The sequence below is a fragment of the Hibiscus syriacus genome, unplaced genomic scaffold, assembly GCF_006381635.1.
Source record: "Hibiscus syriacus cultivar Baekdansim isolate YM2019G1 unplaced genomic scaffold, ASM638163v2 tig00111008_pilon, whole genome shotgun sequence".
Classification (NCBI taxonomy): Eukaryota; Viridiplantae; Streptophyta; class Magnoliopsida; order Malvales; family Malvaceae; genus Hibiscus; species Hibiscus syriacus.
Genome location: NW_024062951.1, coordinates 2336621 through 2356908, shown reverse-complemented (window position 1 = coordinate 2356908; position 20288 = coordinate 2336621). Strand labels below are relative to the sequence as shown.

Sequence of the window (20288 nt, the reverse complement as noted above, 5' to 3'; positions counted from 1 at the left end):
AAGATGCTCTGAGTAAGATTCAAGTGACAAAATTACAACATCTTTCATCTAAGAGGCCCACCTGAGGTGAGGTCTGAGTCATATAACATGAAAATCATACACCTGGCTAGCATCAAAAGTGCCTTAGTACCGATTTGGATATAACAGGATATGACTAAACCAAACAAGATGATCTTTGTGTATACACAGGAACTCAGATGTCCTCATCGTTTCCCGAGTGTCAAACAAAGACATAAGTCTTATGGAATCTTACCTCATAACATTCTTATTATTATCACACACATTATTTTATGCTTTCACTTGCAAGCTTTTATTAATAAAGTTTGATGCCCATAGACCCCTCATTTGAGTCTCTACGCAAAATAAGGCTCCTAGCCTTTTTCTTTCTGAGGGTACCGATACTAAACCCTGGAGTATCAGTATAACACCCCTAACCCGTATCCGACCCGGATCCGAGTCTGAGGTATCACATTGACTTTTCAAAACTTTTTCTTGTACAAAATTAGTGAATAATTTAAAACATTTATAACATATAACTTATTCAAAACGTTTACAAAACTATTCAGAGCTTATACAATACATTATTTTGAATACATGTCAACTAAAACTTTAGTTGTTAACATACATATTATTCATGTTTCTTCTGATCTGACCTTCGGTAAGGAGAATTGACTTGTCTTGCTCCACATTGCTCTTTACTCTTCTCACTTCTGTAACCTACGTGTGAAACAATCACACGCTAAGTCTATGACTTAGTGAGGCAATAAACATATAATGTAAACATTTACTAGTAATCATTTCTTACAACTCATATATTGTTATATGTAACAAATACATACATACATACATATATGTCATTATCATTCATATCTCTTATCTCCTGTTCTATGATCTTTTATGTCCATATATATATCTGATAGACTTGTTATTATATCATCATCTCAATCAATTATACTCATTCACATATACCTTAACAGGTACTCACGTATACCATATATATATATATATATATCATGTCATGTAAAACATATATCCTATCGTAAATCAAACACACAAGCAATTATATCATCATCTTCATTCTTATCACTGTCATTGATTCCTTTTATCATATAATCTTATAATTACCATTTGTACCATCATATATCACACATAACATTTCATAAGGAAACAAACATAGCATCATATCCAGTTTATTAATATTATCTCTTTATTAGCCCATGGTACACATGTGAGAACTGTAGATACTTGAGTCTATTGAGGTTGTGCACCACTATGTTGTCACCACACTCGTATAAATGTCCGAAGGACCTATCCAGAGGTCATAAAGATCCTCGGTAACTATCCAGAGGTCATAAAGAACCTCAGCAATTGTCCATAGGTCCCGAAGAACCTAGGTAAACTGTCCATATGTCTCGAAAGACATAGGTAAACCCTCGAATCTTGGCATGCCAACTATACCTCTAGCTCTCAATACACATAACATGGGCATTTTTTCATTTATACACTTTCATTGCTCTTAGGATCACATATTACTTATCTTCTATCACATATCACATGTGCATATAGTCACATGGTTTATTTCATGTCATTTTTCATGTAAACATATGATTCACTTTCACGTATCACATATACTTTCTCTTTCATATAACTCATGTCTTGTGATCATTTAAACATGTATCACATAAAATAACATGTCAAACCTATCATTCCACTGATACAATATTCTCATATATTCTGTAGTTCAGTATCATATATCATATGAATCATATAAATCATGTCACATATACTCATCATACATAGAATTCACAAATCAAATAACATTTGACGAGTTACTTATTACCATAGTAACTCTGTCACTGGCTCATCGCAAGCCAATGCTTATTTGATAACATAAGTACAATAAAATTGCACTCACCTTGGCCTATTAAGTTTCAATCCACTTTACGATTTCTCTCTTTCGATCGAATCTTAACTTGATACACAACCCGTAACTTGTTCGTGTTCGATATCTACATAATTATACATTAATACATATCAGTATCCCATTGTTATAATCTAATCTATCATTTCTTAGACCAGAAAAAAATGTCTATTTCAATTTCCCCTTGAAGTGCATCGATGCATGCTACAGTGCATCAATGCATTCTTTAACATGTGCATCGATGCACTACCTATGCATCGATACACAAATTACCTTCGATGTTTTCATTTTAAAGGGATGCATCGATGCACTCCTTATGCATCGATGTACCATTTGCATTCGATGTTTCTTCTTTAAAGAGTGCATCGATGCACATTCAATGTGCATCATACACCTTGCCCAGAATTTGCATTTTAAGCTCAAAAATCCATTTAATTCAACTCAAATGCTTCATATTTCATCCCCTTTCATATTCCTTACTTACATATACATATTTGCCCTCATTTCTACTCAATAATCACTTCTTTAACCTCCATATCCTATTCTCATTAAGAAATTCAAGAATCATACCCAAATTTTAACATATTACAAATCCAATTCTAATACTTCATACATGTTAATTAGATTAATTACAAGTCAAATTCACTCTAAAACCTCATTAAAAACCCTCTTTTAAGATTTCACTTATTCCTCTCTTTTCTTTAATCCCCTCTATTCTCTTCATCTTATTGTTTCAAGATAATTTAAGCTCTTCTTATGCTTAATTATCACCTAATAATCAAAACTCAACCTTAAATTTCAGCTAATAATCAACAAATAAAAAACTCACATTTGCCTAGCTTGGGCACGTTGGAGAAGAAGAAAGCAAGTGAAGAAGAAGAAAGTTTTCATCTTCCTCTCCCCCACGTGTTAATCTCCTAATAAAGGGGAGAAAATATCTTTCCTTGTTAATTGACCATTTTACCCTTTACTTCATTTAATAATTACCAACAACTTTTATGATTTATTTCCAAATAAATCATTGAACTAATCCATGGTTCTACTCTAGTCACCAAATTTTGAAACTTTACAATTTGATCACTAACCCGGTATTGAGGATGTTACAATCAGTATCGACCTTTGAGTATCGATACTTACTATGGGTATCGATACCAATTTTACATTCGATGTTTTTGGAATAACTTCATAGTATCGATATCTCTATGTAGAGTATCGGTACTACCCTCTCATGGTATTGATACTAACCTTGTATCGGTACCAAAATTGCATTCGATGTTTGAAAAATTCATCTTAGTATCAATACTTTTATCTAGGGTATCTATATTACCCTCTTATGGTATGAATAGTGTCTCAAGTATCGGTACCAATTTTGGCTATTGGAATTTGAAATCAACTCTTGATATCGATACTTTATCCTCAATATTGATACCCTAAGAATAGTATCGATACCCGATGAACATGGTATCGATACTAGCTGTCCAAAATCCCTGATTTTGGCTCGTCAAACGAACAATACCGATAATGTTCTTCTAGTATCGATACTCCAAGCCCATAATGTTATATTTTCCAAGAAAAAAGACACCTCTACTCATACTCAAAGCCCTTTCAAGACCCTCAAGTGTTATTTAAAGCTTATATAAGTTCAAAGGGATCGTAGTAGGTTATTTTCATGCATGAACAACACCAAAATACCTTATCTTTTCTATGACCAGAAATGCACCCATAATGTCTCATGAAATCATACAAGTAACCAATCAACACATGATGATCTACAAGCATTATAGAAGAGTTAGAGGTGTGTTACCTTTCTCCTAAGATGTTGGAAATCACCTTAAGCTTACTCAAGCACGACCTTCTCCTTACCCTTACTTTTGGAGCCTTCTCCCACTTCTTTAACTAATCACAAATCAAAGAATGAGTTATTAACTCATCTAAGAACTTAGAAAAAGTAAAAGTGTTATTTCCTAACTTTAGAAACAAATTAAATCACTCTAGAGTCCTAAAACCCAAAACTCCTCCAAAAACCCCCACCATGGCCACTATGACCAAACCTTGAAATAGAGGGCTTGAATGGAAGCTCTAGGGGTGGAGATTATAGTTCTTACCTTCATAAATTTAGAACAGAGTTTCTAGACAACAAAGTTAGCTCCTTTGAGTTCTTTCTATTAGAGATGAATGAAAAAATGTGAAGGAAGCAATAAGACAAGAGAGTGAAGAAAATGAGAAGGGATGAAACAGCTTTGTCCCCCTTTTCCAACTGTGACATCAATACAAATTAATGGGATTTAGTCTTTAAAATTTTTAATAGGTCGATTACCTCCTTGGTCCTTCTCCATTCAAATTCAATTCAAAATTCCTCTTTTTATAATTATTTGGGCTCAACCTAAGCCCAAACTCAACTCGATCTTCATGAAAGCCTATTATATTCATCCATAGCCCACTCGGGTCAACTCGAAATTCGGGATGTTCCAGTATCACCATAAGATAATATCACATTATCATTAAAAAATTAAAAAATGACACATCGTCAATTCTTTTAATTTCTTAAAGGTTGGTGACCAAAATAAACAAAATCATAACGTTATGTAAAACATAAAAAAACTAAAGGGGTAATTGATGTACTAAACATATAGTTTAGCCTTAATTTTAATACACATAAAATAAATGATGATGAAAAGACCTGAGTGTCGCAGGAGTGGGAATAATGAGATAAGATCTGGAGCTGCTCCACTAAATCAGATTCTAAAGATATGCTAAAGTGGCTGTCAAAAACATATGCTAAAGTGAACAAAAATCAAATTTGTATATATTAAAAAATTGGAAATGTTGTTATTCTTTTTCCACGCTATTATAATTATTCTAATCATTATTATATAATGACCTTATCTCCAACACTCCACCTTTTCCTACTATATTGTTCTTTATTTCATTAGTGTTCACCACTATCGAGCTCAATTTTGAAAATATTACGAAGCAGTGTTTTAGGTTAAAAGTAAATTATTTAGGATTTATAGTAATTTCACAATAAACAATTGATATTATTTATACGAATTAAGTGATTTTAATAGTTAAAAAATCTAATGTTATCTCTTAGAGTCTCGAATTCGAACATCATATATATAAAAATATGAATATTCATTATCAAATCATTTAAAATAATCTTTAAACAAATACTATTTTATATTAACATCATATTAATAAAAAAACAATTAACATTATCTTTCACTTTGAATATAATTTTGAGTAAATTCGTGTCTTGACAACGATTTTTGATGACTTAATCACCAACGGTAAGAGATTTTAAGATTTTCGTATTGGTGACTGACAAAAATACCTCCATCTGCCGACAATTTTGGGAACAGGATACGTGGGATGATGGATTTCTATTTATTGAAACTTGGCTGGCAACTGAAATTAAAATGAAAAAATAATTGAGGTACCAGAAAGATTTAGAGTCAGATTGAACGATCGTTCAAATTAAAATAGTGTAAATTATTTGTTTAGTATCCTAACTATCATTTTTATCATTTAATTATTCCTTTTAAATTTAGAGTCATTTAATTTCATTTTGATTATTTAGTATTAAGAATTTAATAGAATTAATTATTAATTTATTAAATTTTGCATGCTAATATAATATCAATTGCATCTTATACCTAAAAAATATGAAGAAGTAAATAAATGTAATGATTATAGCCCAAATATTTAAGTGGTTCCACCCAAACCAATGAGAGAACCGAAACAAAAAAAAAAGGAGCAAGCCGTCTCGCAAACTTCTTATCCACTTTTGTTGGCCCATCTTTCTTTTCTTCAGTCCATAATAGCACTCATATTTTAAAGTCGGAAGAATTTTTTCTTACATACGAAGGAGGAGTGAGATGAAAGAATAATTTAAAAAATATATATATAAAAAGACATGACATGTAGATTGTATTTATAAAATTACAATCTTTGTAAACTAAATGAGTTATTAGGCTATAACTATGCTTTTCAAACACCATACAAATTGAATAACATGCTTCAAACAAAAAATCTTCGTCCATGTCTTGTTAATTTGAATTCTCAAATTGTCCTTACAATTTTGTTACCCAAGCATGTGGCTGAGGCCTTTGCTGTGTCAGGGGGTGGAGCCCTTTGCGGGGATCTTGCGCCCCGATGCATGAGAAATTTTAAAATAGCATTTGAATCTCTCTTAGTGAAAAAATTGTTCATACATGACATTTAGTTTTTGTTTTATTTTAGTATTTTATTAAAATTTTAATGGAAGAATTTACGTGGAATAATAAGTGACGGAGTCAGGACTAAATATTGGTAGGTGCCTAAATATTGAACATTTTAAAAAATATAATGATTTATTAGGTATTTAAACTCAAAATTCAAAAGAAAATGTATAATATTTAAACTTACAATGACCTAAATTGTTATTAAAACAAAAAATTTGAGAACATTAGATTATCCTTCTTTTGTTCGGTCTCTACTTGATTAGATATTTAATAAATTCTTGTATTTTTTAATTGAATATTTATTTTTACATGAACAAAAATACTATTACACCAAAATCTATCGAGTATATAATTTTCTTATAGGGGTCGGGGCCGTTTTGGACCCCAACATAGCTTCGTTCCTATGGACAATCAATCTGAACAATGGACCACGAGAGAATGATGAGTCGACCAACATAGTTCAGTTTCGGTCTCATCGCGACGGTGAACCATGGAGATTGGAGGATGAAAAAAAATCGAATAGTTCATCATCGATTTGGGGAGATTGAGGTATTTTTCGATGGTCGGAAAGGTATGAGTAAGAATGTTAAGGCTTCATTGATCGATAGATGCGAAGCAGGATACTAAAATGAAACAAAAACTAAACGTTAGGTATACTTTTTTAAAATGAAAAATTAGATACTAAAACGAACAAAAATTGATAATTTAGATACTAAATGCGTTGTTTACCTTTACAAAAAGGTAAACTACAGATTTGATCACTTTCGTTTGAGTTTTATAAACTTATGGTCATTAAATTTAAAAAAATAATACATAGTCACTTTTATTTTATTTTAATTATTATATGTCACTGAAACGTTGACTTCTATTAGTTTAATGATGTGACGCGTAAGTAAAAATATTTAATTTTTACTTTAATCCTTAAACTTTAAATAAAATAATCTTAATTAAAATAAAACAAAAGTGATTATGTATTATATTTTTAAAATTTAATGATCATATGTTTATAAAATTTAAACGGAAGTGCCCAAATCTGTAGTTTACCCATAAAAGAATTATGTAAACAAATAAACGAGGTTAAAGAAGAAAGGACATGGGCGAGCCACGAAGTCGATGGCGTGGAATGTAGTGAATGAAGAAATAAAGAAAGGAAAAAGAAGGAAAATTCACAAGACAGAGAGAGAGAGAGGGAGTGCAAATCGAACACAACAGAAAATGGATCTTTACAAGGTACTGGGCGTGAGCCGGAGCGCCACCAAAGAAGAAATCAAAGAAGCGTTTCGGAAGCTGGCGGTGAAATATCATCCCGACAAGCACTCCCATTCGCCGAAACCCGTACGAGACTCCGCCACCCTCCGATTCAAGCAAGTCTCCGAGGCCTACGAGGTCCTCAGCGACGATATCAAGCGCGCTCACTACAATCTTTCTTCCCCCTCCTCCTCCTATTATAATCATAATTATTCCACCAATACACAAACGCCACCGCCGCTCCGCCTCCGTTACGGTTCTTCCAATTCTTATTCTTATAAAAATACCCATCAACGTTACACCAGTAATTTCTGGCATATTCCACTTCGATTTTTCTCCACGCGCACCTTCCTTATCAATCTTGTCTTTGCCGGGTAATCTCCTTGTTTCTTTCATTATTTTCCTACAATTTTAATTTTATTCGTAATTGGTCTGATTATGGTTTCAGTCGCCGATTTAATCCTTCTTTACATAGTTTGATCTTCCAAGTCCTAATTGATAATACAATTAACTGTTGCTGATAATTACATGGATTTTTACTGTCAAAAAAAATTATATGAGCTACTTAAGAAAGTGATCAGCAGAAAAGATATTAATTTGGACTGACTAATAAGATTATTGAAGTAGAGGATCAAAATCAAATCATGCCAACTAAAAAATAAGATAGATAGATTAAATTTAAAATTCAGTATATGAGAGGAATTAAGATGATAATTAGACCTTATTATGAATTCTGCTCAACGCCTTACTGGGTTATTTAGCAATGACTGGCTTATTTATGACCTCTACAGTGCTTTGTATGGTGGAATTGTCGCAATTGATAACAGCGGAGAAGCACTATGGAAAATGCACAATCCTGGGGTATGTATATTTTGCTCTATCCTTTCTCTTTTTCACTGCTTCTCCTTTGAGTCTCTTCGTCTCATTTGTGACAGCTTTTGTCTTCCTGGATTGTTCACTATATAATCTGTAATACTAGCTTCCTTTTTCAGTTATTAAAAAAGTAGAAACTTTTGGGATGTCTTGTACTATGGGGAAGAACTAGGCAAACAAACATTCTTTACAGGAAAGCTAGCCTAGGAGGGTAATTTTTGTCGAATAGGTTTTTTATGTGAATTCTTGAGGTTTGAGGAACATAGGAACATATAATTGATGTAAGAGAAGATAGCATAAAGCTTCTTACCTAGAGTATCTTAGGAGTTATCTTTACTAATGCTGAGAACGCATTGATAATATCCGATATTTCAATAGAACGAATACGTTGATTTATTAGCCTCCTAACTTCCTAATCCTTAAATAGCTATAATTCTTTTCCAACATTATCCTAAAATATAACTTAGACTCCAAACACAGAACCTCCAACTCTAAACTGCAGTTGCCTAAAACGCAGATCGCTATTTGTTTGGAACCTAATTTAATAACTTTGCATTCCACACATTATGTTCCAATGTGTGTATAAAGTGAAACCTTTTTTCTTATGGTAGATGCTACATCATTTTGCTTGAGCATCCTTAGCACGTCATAAGGTCTAAGTGTTTTCTTTTATTATTATTATTGAATTTTATCCTTTTCCGGTATTTATGTCTTTTTAAGCACAGTCTAAGTCATTGTATTTCTGATTTGCTTTGACCCTGCTCTTTTGAATAAGGGGATTATGCACGAATAACTGAAGAAAAGGCTCAGGTGCTCTAAGCATAGATTTGAAGTTCTTAGAGTGCAGAATTTCAAGGCTTGGACTCATACTCATTTCTATCCATTCCCATTTCATATCTTTTTATCAGTTTACTTTTTGAAATAGTTGTAAATGATATGCATGCCAAATTTTCTAATATATACTCTAATCTTGTCTATTTTGACATTGTCTTTGTATGATAAAGCCTTACCTTTGACATAAATATACTCAGTAAATCCGAAGTGACAGGAAATTACGTTTGAATGACGTGACCTCTAATGTTGTTTGATACCAAAGGATATTTCCTCTATAGAGATTTACTTTGTAACATTACTGATTTCAAGTTTTTACGCAGAAATCATTTGAAGAAGCCATGGAGTCAATTGAGAAAGCCAAAGCACGTAGAGATACATAAGAAGGCCATTTCTCAAACTTAGTTCACTCTCTGCTAGGCTTTCCATGGTTTCATATTGGTGCCTTTCTCTGCAGCTGTGGATCAAGAGTATTGCTGTATAGTTCCTCTTGTTTGTTGATATATTATTTTCTGTTCCCATAGTTATTTTATGTTATAATTTTCAGTGTGTGATAGTATTGGTTATTGTAGTACCAGGAATATTTCTCAACCCTGTAAACTCATGGTTGTATATGATAAACCCACAACCATGTCTAACAGTTTTGCTGTTGGAAAATCATTATATCTAAGAGTCCAAGTTAATTCTATTATAATGAATGCTGTCCCAGAGAACAAGCAACCATCATTTATCTTGTAAGGTTCTCTTCCTCATAATGCTTTTATAAACCAAACGATGGAAATAGAATAATTGAATTAGGGGATCAAAACTTGAAGTAAACCAATGTTGTGCCATTTATATGTGATTATTTTGCAGGAGACTGACATTAGATTTATGGCTATTAGATGATTATACATATTCTTGATAAGGAATGTTACTCCACTTCAAGAAAGAAATGAAGATGATTGAGAATCAGCTAGAGTTTGGATTGCTAGGGACTACTTTAATCAAGATTATGTTATATATGGTATTTTTGCACTGTTTTTAAGGACTGGGGATTAGCCTATAAAATTCAAGAGGATTAGCCTATAAATATATATATTTTATAGATATGGGATAAATACAGGGTAGTATATGTTCGAAGATTTTTAATCCTTTGACAAACCTTGTACTTTGGATATACGCATTGCTTAAACTCAGGACCTGAGGGGATAATATTAAATCCCTTGAATTGCATTTATCTTCTCTTAATCTCTAGTTTCCCCTTGTTTCTATATCTGTTTCTTGTCTCCTACTTTTGAAGGCTCCGTAGGTTGTAGCGACAGCTGTGTTGGTAGTTGATTGACATTATCACGCTATGAAGTTGCATAAAACAATCACGAGTTCGTTTAAGTTTAAGACTGAAGTACTGATGGGGACTTGATTAGTTTTTGAGTATATGCAGTGGTTGTTGAAAGGTGGTTCGCAAAAGTAGTAGCGGACAAATAATCAGTGAATAAGCAACCTTGGCACTGACTGTCTTTGCCGGTTATAGTTTCCCCTTCCCATATTGTAATTAGTATTCCCTTAGGATAATTTGAACTCGGTGCATTTTCTGCCAAAACCCATTGCGTGATAAAAGAGAAATTGTTATTTTTAGAAGGTTTATATTTGAGCAGTTCTAGTTGTAGGGTATGCGTTTTTTTAAACGCACGTTGCATTTCTATTGCAATTCAATAGACTTTGACTAAGGATTTTGAGGTTTAGATTAAGGGTGTTTACAGCAGGTTAATCGTTTCGTTTACTCTAAATAACCGATTAATTGTTATAATGGTTACTGAATTTTATTAATTGTAACTTAATCGTTAAAAAACGGTTAACCATTATTAACGGTTCAATAACATGTTAATATTTAACCTATTATAAATTTCTTTTTCGCATGTTAATCGTTTCTTTTAAGCATAATGAAACAATCCATTTAATAAATATTATATTAAAATTTTCATAAAGAAATATTTAAATAGAGTGATTCTAAACATAAACTTCATATTTAGTTAAAAAAATACATACCAATACTATATAATAATTAATACAACATAAAATACATCATCATTAATCATACTACAAAGTTTAACATATTACAATAGTCTAATACACCATCAAAGTGTTAAATATAAACCTTTAACAAACACAAAACAAATCATTATGTTTTTATTTTTCTTAAAAATATACTTTAATAATTTTTAACATTTAATCGATGATTAATAATTTATCAAAATTAGTAACTATAATCGTAACGGTTAATAATCACTTTTAACGATTTGGTTAATTAAAATAATTTAACTTTAATGATTCAATTAATTAACATATAAAATATAATAGTTACATCAATTAACGATTATGATTAACGATTACAAATTAATCTGCATACCCCTAATTTGAATATTTCCGCACGAGCATTTGGGCTTAATCCTACTTTACATGCTCTATCTGATAGAACTCATGGCTTACTTTTATCCAATAAGCTAAATTCCACGGCATACTCTACATTGGTGGGGTTTCAAGATAGTTTATCAACCCCCCTTATCCAAATAATCCCCAATAATAATATAAAGCTTAATAGGACCGAATATAAAAATATATATATAAAAACTTAAACCTTAAATATATAAAAGTTTAAAGTTTTACTGAATAGATATGCCTAAACCCTTAAGTATATAAAAGTTTAAAGTTTTACCGAATATATAAACACGCATGCATGCATCTAAACAACTAAGCATGCAAGAGTGGATGGATTCTAAACTATGGGGCTTAATCATTTTTCAATAACAATATCCACTAAGAAGGATATTCAACCACACTGCATCTGTAACATCCCGAAAGCCGGGTCAGTGACTAAAATGTAAATTTTGGGAAATTTAGTGCTCAATTTTGAAATAAGTTAAAAGTGTTGGGATTTAAGTAAAGAATTTTGATGATGGATTGAATAGCATAGATGGATAATTAAAGGGGTAATTTAGTCTTTTAAGATTAAAGGATATTTTGTATTTTTCCTTTAAATACAGGTGATATACGTGGGTTTTGGGAGAGTTCTGGAAGCCTTCTTCTTTCTCTTTCTCTTCTTCTCGTAGCCCAGCTTAAAGGTAAGTTTGATTTTTAACTGTTAATTTCTGGAATTTATAAGTTGGTTTTGAATCTTGGGGTTATATAAGCTTAAGGAAAGCTTGTATAAACTAAACATCAAGAAGGGAGAATTAGAAAGGGATTTCTATTAAGAGAGTAGAAATGAAGTTTTGATATAGAAAGGTTTTTGAAATTATAAGGATGAATTTGACTTGTCATCAATCTAATTAAGAAGTATAAGGTGTTAGAATTGGAATTAGAACACATTGAAAATTTGGTATGATTTTTGAATCTCGTATGGAATATAGGATTTTGAGGTTTAAGATGAAATAAATGAATATAGATTGGTTTAAGTATGTGTACTAGAGTTAAGGATGAAAAGGGGATGATATATGAAGTGTTGAGAGGAAATGAAGTAAATTTCGGGTTGAAAATATGATTTCTGGGGCAAGGGGAATCGGTACCCATTCAAGGGGAACCGACCCCTTCAAACGAACAAGAATTTCCAGTATGTCATAGGGGAACCGATACCCCCATGGGGGGGGAACCGATTCCCCCTAAAGGAAAATTGGGGATATGGATTTAATAAGTTCGTTTAAATTGATAGTATCCAATTACAAGTGTGTAGGTATCTAATGATGGTCTCGAAATGTACATTTATGTAGATTCTACGCATAAAGCAATTCGTTAGCAAGTAAGATCGATCAAGGGAAAGATAAGAGATTGGATTTGGCTAGTGAGGCCAGGTGAGTGCATATTAGTTAGTTTATGGTGCTAAATGGAAACAAGACTTGCGACAGTCTATTTCTATGTTAGAATTTGGCTAGTGAGGCCAGGTGAAAAATCAGATATCTAAGAGTCCAATGTTAATCTATGATATGAAGCTGTCCCAGAGAACAAGCAACCATCATTTTTATCTTGTAAGGTTCTCTCCTCATAATGCTTTTATGAACCAAACGATGGAAATAGAATAATTGAATTAGGGGATCAAAACTTGAAGTAAACCAATGTTGTGCCATTTATATGTGATTATTTTGCAGGAGACTGACATTAGATTTATGGCTATTAGATGATTATACATATTTCTTGATAAGGAATGTTACTCCCACTTCAAGAAGAAAAAGATGATTGAGAATCAGCTAGAGTTGGATTTGCTAGGACTACTTTAATCAAGATTATGTTATATGGTATTTTTGCACTGTTTTTAAGGACTGGGGATTAGCCTATAAAATTCAAGAGGATTACCTATAATATATATATTTTATAGATATGGATAAATACAGGGTAGTATCTGTTCAAAGATTTTTAATCCTTTGACAAACCTTGTACTTCTAATATACGCATTGCTTAAACTCAGGACCTGAAGGGATAATTAAATCCCTTGAATTGCATTTATCTTATCTTTAATCTATTTTCCCCCTTGTTTCTATTATCTGTTTCTTGTCTCTACTTTTGAAGGCCGTAGGTTGTAGCGACAGCTGTGTTGGTAGTTGGTTGACATTATCACGCTATGAAGTTGCATAAACAATCACGAGTTCGTTTAAGTTTAAGACTGAAGTACTGATGGGGACTTGATTATTTTTTGAGTATATGCAGTGGTTGTTGAAAGGTGTTCGCAAAAGTAGTAGCGGACAATAATCAGTGAATAAGCAACGGTTATAGTTTCCCCTTCCCATATTGTACTTAGTATCCCCTTAGGATAATTGAACGGTGCATTTTCTGCCAAAACCCATTGCGTGATAAAAGAGAAATTGTTATTTAGAAGGTTTATATTTGAGCAGTTCTAGTTGTAGGGTATGGCGTTTTTTTAAACGCACGTTGCATTTTCTATTGCAATTCAAATAGACTTTGACTAAGGATTTTGAGGTTTAGATTAAGGGTGTTTACAGCAGGTTTTTCGTTTACTCTAAATGACCGATTAATTGGTATAATGGTTACTGAATTTTATTAATTGTAACTTAATCGTTAAAAAAACTGTTAACCATTATTAACGGTTCAATTACATGTTAATATTTAACGTATTATAAATTTCGTTTTCGCATGTTAATCGTTTCTTTTAAGCATAATGAAACAATCCATTTAATAAATATTATATTAAAATTTTCATAAAGAAATTTTAAATAGAGTGATCTCAACATAACTTCATATTTAGTTAGAAAAATGCATACCAATACTAATAATAATTAATACAACATAAAATACATCATCATTAATCATACTACAAATTTAACATATTACAATAGTCTAATACACCATCAAAGTGTTAAATATAAACCTTTAACAAACACAAAACAAATCATTATGTTTTTATTTTTCTTAAAAAATATACTTTAATATTTATTAACATTTAATCGATGATTAATAATTTATCAAAATTAGTAACTATAATCGTAACTGTTAATAAATCACTTTTAACAATTTGTTTAATTAATATTTAACTTTAATGATTCGATTATTAACATATAAAATATAATGTTACATCAATTAACGATTACAAATTAATCTGCGTACCCCTAATTTGATATTTCCGCACGAGCATTTGGGCTTAATCCTACTTTACATGCTCTATCTGATAGAACTCATGGCTTACTTTATCCAATAGCTAAATTCCACGGCATATACTCTACATTGGTGGGGTTTCAAGATAGTTTATCAACCCTCCTTTATCCAAGATAATCCCCAATTAATTTATAAAGCTTAACAGGACCGATATATAAATATATATAAAAGCTTAAACCTTAAATATATAAAAGTTTAAAGTTTTACCGAATATATAAACACGCATGCATGCATCTAAACAACTAAGCATGCAAGAGTGGATGGATTCTAACTATGGGGCTTAATCATTTTTCAATAACAATATCCACTAAGAAGGATATTCAACCACACTGCATCATCTATGAAGGATTAAATAGATAAATAGAGGTCAAATTAATCACCAAAAAAACATTAGCGTGCAATTCAATCAAGTAAAACTACTCAGAACCCTCATCAGTCGTACCAGCATTGCAATCTTGTGCTGTGGCCACTGCGTCTCCAACTGTTGTTATTTGGACCCAACTACGTTCATTACAGACTCCATCATATATATTAACTCTGGCTTCTTGGTTATATATATATTCAAAGGCCGTCCAATTCCTATACGATGCGAAGATCCCAAGAAGTTTAAGTAGCTGTTTTTTCAAACCTTGCTTTAGGAAACATCAAATCAAACTCTTTTTATTTTCTCGGGATTGTTTGTTGTCATTTTTTTCTCTCTATTCAATAAATTACATACTTAGAACGTACTTGTCCCAAGTTTATCTGCAGCGCGTGTAAAGTTTTTTTTATTTATTATTAGTATATGTTAATTATGAGATAATATATATTTTAATATTTTTAATAATTCGAAAATGACGTTTAAATATATTTATAGACGTCGTGTTCGAACTTAAAATTTCTAAGAATACCAATTATTCTTTAATATTGAGTTCCCTGATTGGTGCAAAGTTTAGATATTCATTAAATATGACAAGTTATATACATTTAACGTACTTTACATGCTTGCAAGCTAACTAATATGTTTTTAAATGTTAAACATATATGTTAGTGAAGTCTTAGTAGAGTTGGTAAAAATTGAGGCTTGAATCTTTCAATATTCTGCCTCAGTTTTCATCTTATAAATTATTTGCAGGATTTCTTTTAGATATATTCTTATATGCATTATTTGTGATTGTGTTTGTACTTGTAATTTAAAAAAAGTAAAAATAACATATATGTTCCCAAATACTTGTCTTGTAGGGTAATACTTGTAGGGTAATAAGAATATTCTTTATGGGAATAAGTTTATCTTGTCGGTTGTGAGTAGTTTAACCCTTTTAATTTGGACGGAAAATCACAGTCAGTGAGAGGATAACTGTGGATCGGTGTTTAGATGAAGTGTAGAGTGGATTATCATAAGGAAGAAGAAAAATGGCCATATCCTTTCCAATATTGATGTGAGTATTTATAGTGATCGTTAGTATGTGCATCAGCTGTAGGGTCGTGATAACTATTTGTAAGTTGATCAGGCTAGAAATATATGATAATCAAACCTTGAATTTCATCTTGATAAGTCACGTGGATATGTAAGGAGTCTTATCTTGTCTAGGTCTGGTTTATACACTTTAATTCACTTGATGATTTGCTCAGGACATGATATGATACTTCGATAAATAAAAAGGTTTGTTTGAAGACTAATTATTGAAGAAATGTTGAAAAATCCGGTATGACAGATAGTAAGAAGTTTCTTAAGAGAATCCCTATACATAACAGTTTTTTATATGTATTAACCAAGGTTGGATTTAGTGAACAGTATTTCAAAAATATGTCTTAAAATGATATGGAAAACTCGAGTAAATTTATAAAAGATAAGTTAAGACACTCCTGTAGGGCATGTAGAGCAGGCCCCGAGGTTAAAGCATTCATTAAAAATACTAATCATAGTCTTATTCCTTAGACTTGCTTTTTACGCGAACTTTAACCCTCCCCGGCGGCGTAGTGACCGGTCGTCAACTTCCTCTCACAGCCCCACCCGTTGACATACTTACTTCCATATTTACCACCCCCTCTTCCTTCAAATCATTGCTTCCATCTTCATCTTCCTCCTTTTGCATATATATGTACACACACGTTAACATTAGAAAGAGTTTTAGAAGAAAGAAAATAGTTGAAAGCGTGTTAGTTGATCATCAAGATTTTGGCTACTAAAAGAGGTGAATGGGTTCATCAAACTGCGGAGTGCCTCCGGTTCCGATTCCATCCCACCGACGAGAGCTCCTCCACTACTACTTGACCAAAAAGGTGTCGTTTCAGAAGTTCGACATGGAGGTCATTAGGGAAGTGGATTTGAACAAGATGGAACCTTGGGAGTTGCAAGGTAAAGTGTTTTGCTCCTTTGCTTGTGCTCCTTTTGAATGTTTGACTCAAGTATTAGGGTTTGATCCATTCTGTCATCGATGTTTTATCTAAAATTATATCATGAACTCATTGAGAGGACTCAATGTCAAACGAGGATATTGTTCTCTCTATAGAGATCCTGAATTCTTAGAACTATTACCTTATACAATTCAACATATAATTCAAATCCCTTTACAATCCCGAGTGTTCTACAAAATTGTTTTCTCTACACCCTACACTGATTTCAGTTTAATGTTTCATACCGTACTCCTCTAGGAAATTTTATATATTTATTTTAGTTTTAAAATTGTCAAGTTTGATTCGAATTCAAAATAAAAATTGAAGCTCGATCGAATTCGAAAAAATTGATATCAAAACATTCTTTGACTTAGTTTGATTGAAGCTCAAACTCGAGTTAGATTGAAGCTTGAACTTGAATTCGAACATAACCTTAAATACATGAAAGTCTATTTAAAAAAAACACACAACAATAAATGCTAGTATTATTATAATTTTTTTAAAGATTAAAAATTTAATATTTGTTTGAGTTGCTCATAGGTTTTTCAAGTTGTTTATGAACTTTTCAAAAAGAGTATCAGTATCATTTCGACTAGAATGGAGTTCGAGCTCGAATCCAATCCATTTGATATAAGTATTGTATGAGTTCGAACTCGAGTAACTCGCGATCTACCTCATCTCATTTAAACCCTAGTTTCTAGATATAACTCAAGAGTGTAGCTTGTTAGAGTAATTAAACAATCAAATGATGTACTTTTTTTTCAAGTTACAATCTTGTATAATTATGATGAATGGGAAGGGAGATTATAATATGCAATGTGTATGTATATACAGAGAGGTGTAGGATTGGATCAGTCCACAAAACGAGTGGTACTTTTTCAGCCACAAGGAAATACCGACAGGGTCGAGGACGATAGGGCAACCCATGCTGGGTTTTGGAAAGCGACGGGCAGGGACAAGTGCATTCGAAACAGCTACAAGAAGATTGGTATGAGGAAAACCCTTGTTTTCTCCGAGGAAAGCTCCCCATGGCCAGAAGACCGACTGGATCATCATGAATACCGCCTAGAAGACGGCGACGATCCCCAAGGAAACCCCCATGTTAGTACTCTCTTTCTCTCCCTCATGCAAATTATGGTTTTCATCCATCTACTCTACTTCAATTGGTACTTATATTCATAACTTCATCCTTGAACATTTTTTATGTTAGTTCATCTAAATAGCTAATACTATTAACCATCCAAGTAAATGAAGACTTTTTTTTATTATTAAAAGCAAACATTCTAACACAAAATATTCCACCTGAAAACGATGAGTTGAAAGTGCTTTTAAGAAAAACTCATATATGCATTTTAACTATAATGATGATTGTGTTTGGTTAGGTGCGAGCTTTTCCGAAGATAAGAGTTTTGAGAGTTTTTTTTTACATTCTTTTATTTTAGTAATTTTTGATATGTTCATACTATTGGTGTGCTTTTGACAAGATTATAGGCTTATTTAGTCTTTCTATCTTTAATATCAGCTTTTGCCGAGAAAAAAAAAGTTAACGGCCAATAACAGATCTTGACATTAGGTTTTAAGAGGTCTAATAAAAAATTTAAAAACTTTTAAGGGCTCAATGAGAATCTTTAAAACTTGTAGGGGTTAATTATATTTTCTGAAAAAAAAACTTAGGGCTCAATAAGATTTTTGAAGAAATTTAAATTGGCCTAATTAAAATATTAAAAGTTGTATAGGTTTAATGAAATTAGCTGACCATATCTCTATATAATGGGTAAGGGAGGTAGTTAGTAGGCTGTCCCCAACGCTAGGTTGAGAGCAACTTTCGTGGAAGACCTCCGGTAATTATGAATTGCCCACCGAGGGACTCGATCCCATTACCACAAGGTTAAGAGCTTACGCTTTACCAACTGAGTTGGACAGACAATTTTCAAAACAAAACAAAAAAAAACCGAGGAACTTAATGAAAATTTTCCAAAATTTTGGCAATGCCCCTTCGCTTCATCTTCAATATGTTTCGGTTAATAGTGTTGATTATTTAAATGATTAAATGACATTATAAAATAGACGATTAAATCATGTAAAAGTAAAATACATGGACTAAATTTAAAATTTAAGTATAATGGAGGGACCAAAACCAGAATTTGGCATTAGTAAACATTGGTGATTTCATCATTTATATATAAAAAAGAAAATTGCATGCATGTGTAGGAAGATGGATGGGTGGTATGCAGGGTGTTCAAGAAGAAGAACCTGTTCAAAGTTGTCAACAACGGGGGGTCAAGCATCAACTCGTCGAATCGGCAGCTGAACAACACCACACTTCAAGCGACAGCCAAACTCCACCACTTTCCTCATGCACAGATCAAGCAACCAATACAACCTCAACACCACCACCACCGCTCAACAAAGCTTGGAGGAGCTAAACAAGGCGGAGCTAGCCCTTCACTATCCTCCCCTGCACCCACCACCCACGCCTCAATACTCTCTTTTCCAAACCCAAACTCAAGTCAGCTATACCGAGTACACGGCGCCTGTGGGTCTCCCTTCGGAGTCTCATCATCATCACCCCATAATGATCAAACAACTGATGGGGAACCCTACGGATTGTGAAAGTGGGAGTGGAAGTGTGAGGTGTACCAAGCTGGTCTAGAGGGTGTTGGTGGTGGAAGAGATGATGAGAACGAGGGGATGAATGAATGGGGGATGCTGGTTACATCTCATATAGGAATGGCTCAAGATTCTTCCAAAGGATTGAGGTTGAGGACAGCGCCGCTGCCAACGGTGGTGCCTCGGTGCACCCAATCAACCAGCTTTCATTTCGAGGAGAGATGATTTTGGGACTATGGGAAATAGTTTTAATTGGATGTCATTAAACTACATATATTCAGCAGAAAACATATATATATTTTTCATTGGAGCTTTGCTATGGTTAACTATCAAAGAAATTGTACGATATAGTGATTTAAATACTGTCACGTAATTGTTTTTAACAAATACCGACCATTTATTTCTTGAATCATTATTCTTTTATTGCAATTACTTTTTGTTTTTTTAATCAGTACATGTGGTATATTAACGTATATGAAATCCAGAAAATATAATTTAAGATGTCATATTTTAAGTGGTTTAGGGTTTTTTTAATGATCGTGACGAATTATACACTTAAAATGACA

The 20288-nt window shown here is 32.5% G+C and overlaps 1 protein-coding gene and 1 pseudogene across 1 annotated transcript; both read left to right on the top strand.

Annotated features, from left to right (window-relative positions):
• The first annotated feature begins 7231 nt into the window (after nucleotides 1-7231).
• LOC120149572 (chaperone protein dnaJ 72) lies at nucleotides 7232-9753 on the top strand. The gene is made up of 3 exons (XM_039162307.1): nucleotides 7232-7766; nucleotides 8184-8253; nucleotides 9420-9753. The coding sequence occupies exons 1-3, from the start codon at nucleotides 7258-7260 to the stop codon at nucleotides 9477-9479; spliced, it is 639 nt and encodes a 212-aa protein (XP_039018238.1). The 5' UTR covers nucleotides 7232-7257; the 3' UTR covers nucleotides 9480-9753.
• A 7161-nt stretch (nucleotides 9754-16914) lies between these two features.
• On the top strand, nucleotides 16915-19947 carry LOC120149758 (annotated as a pseudogene).
• Nucleotides 19948-20288: the final 341 nt, after the last annotated feature.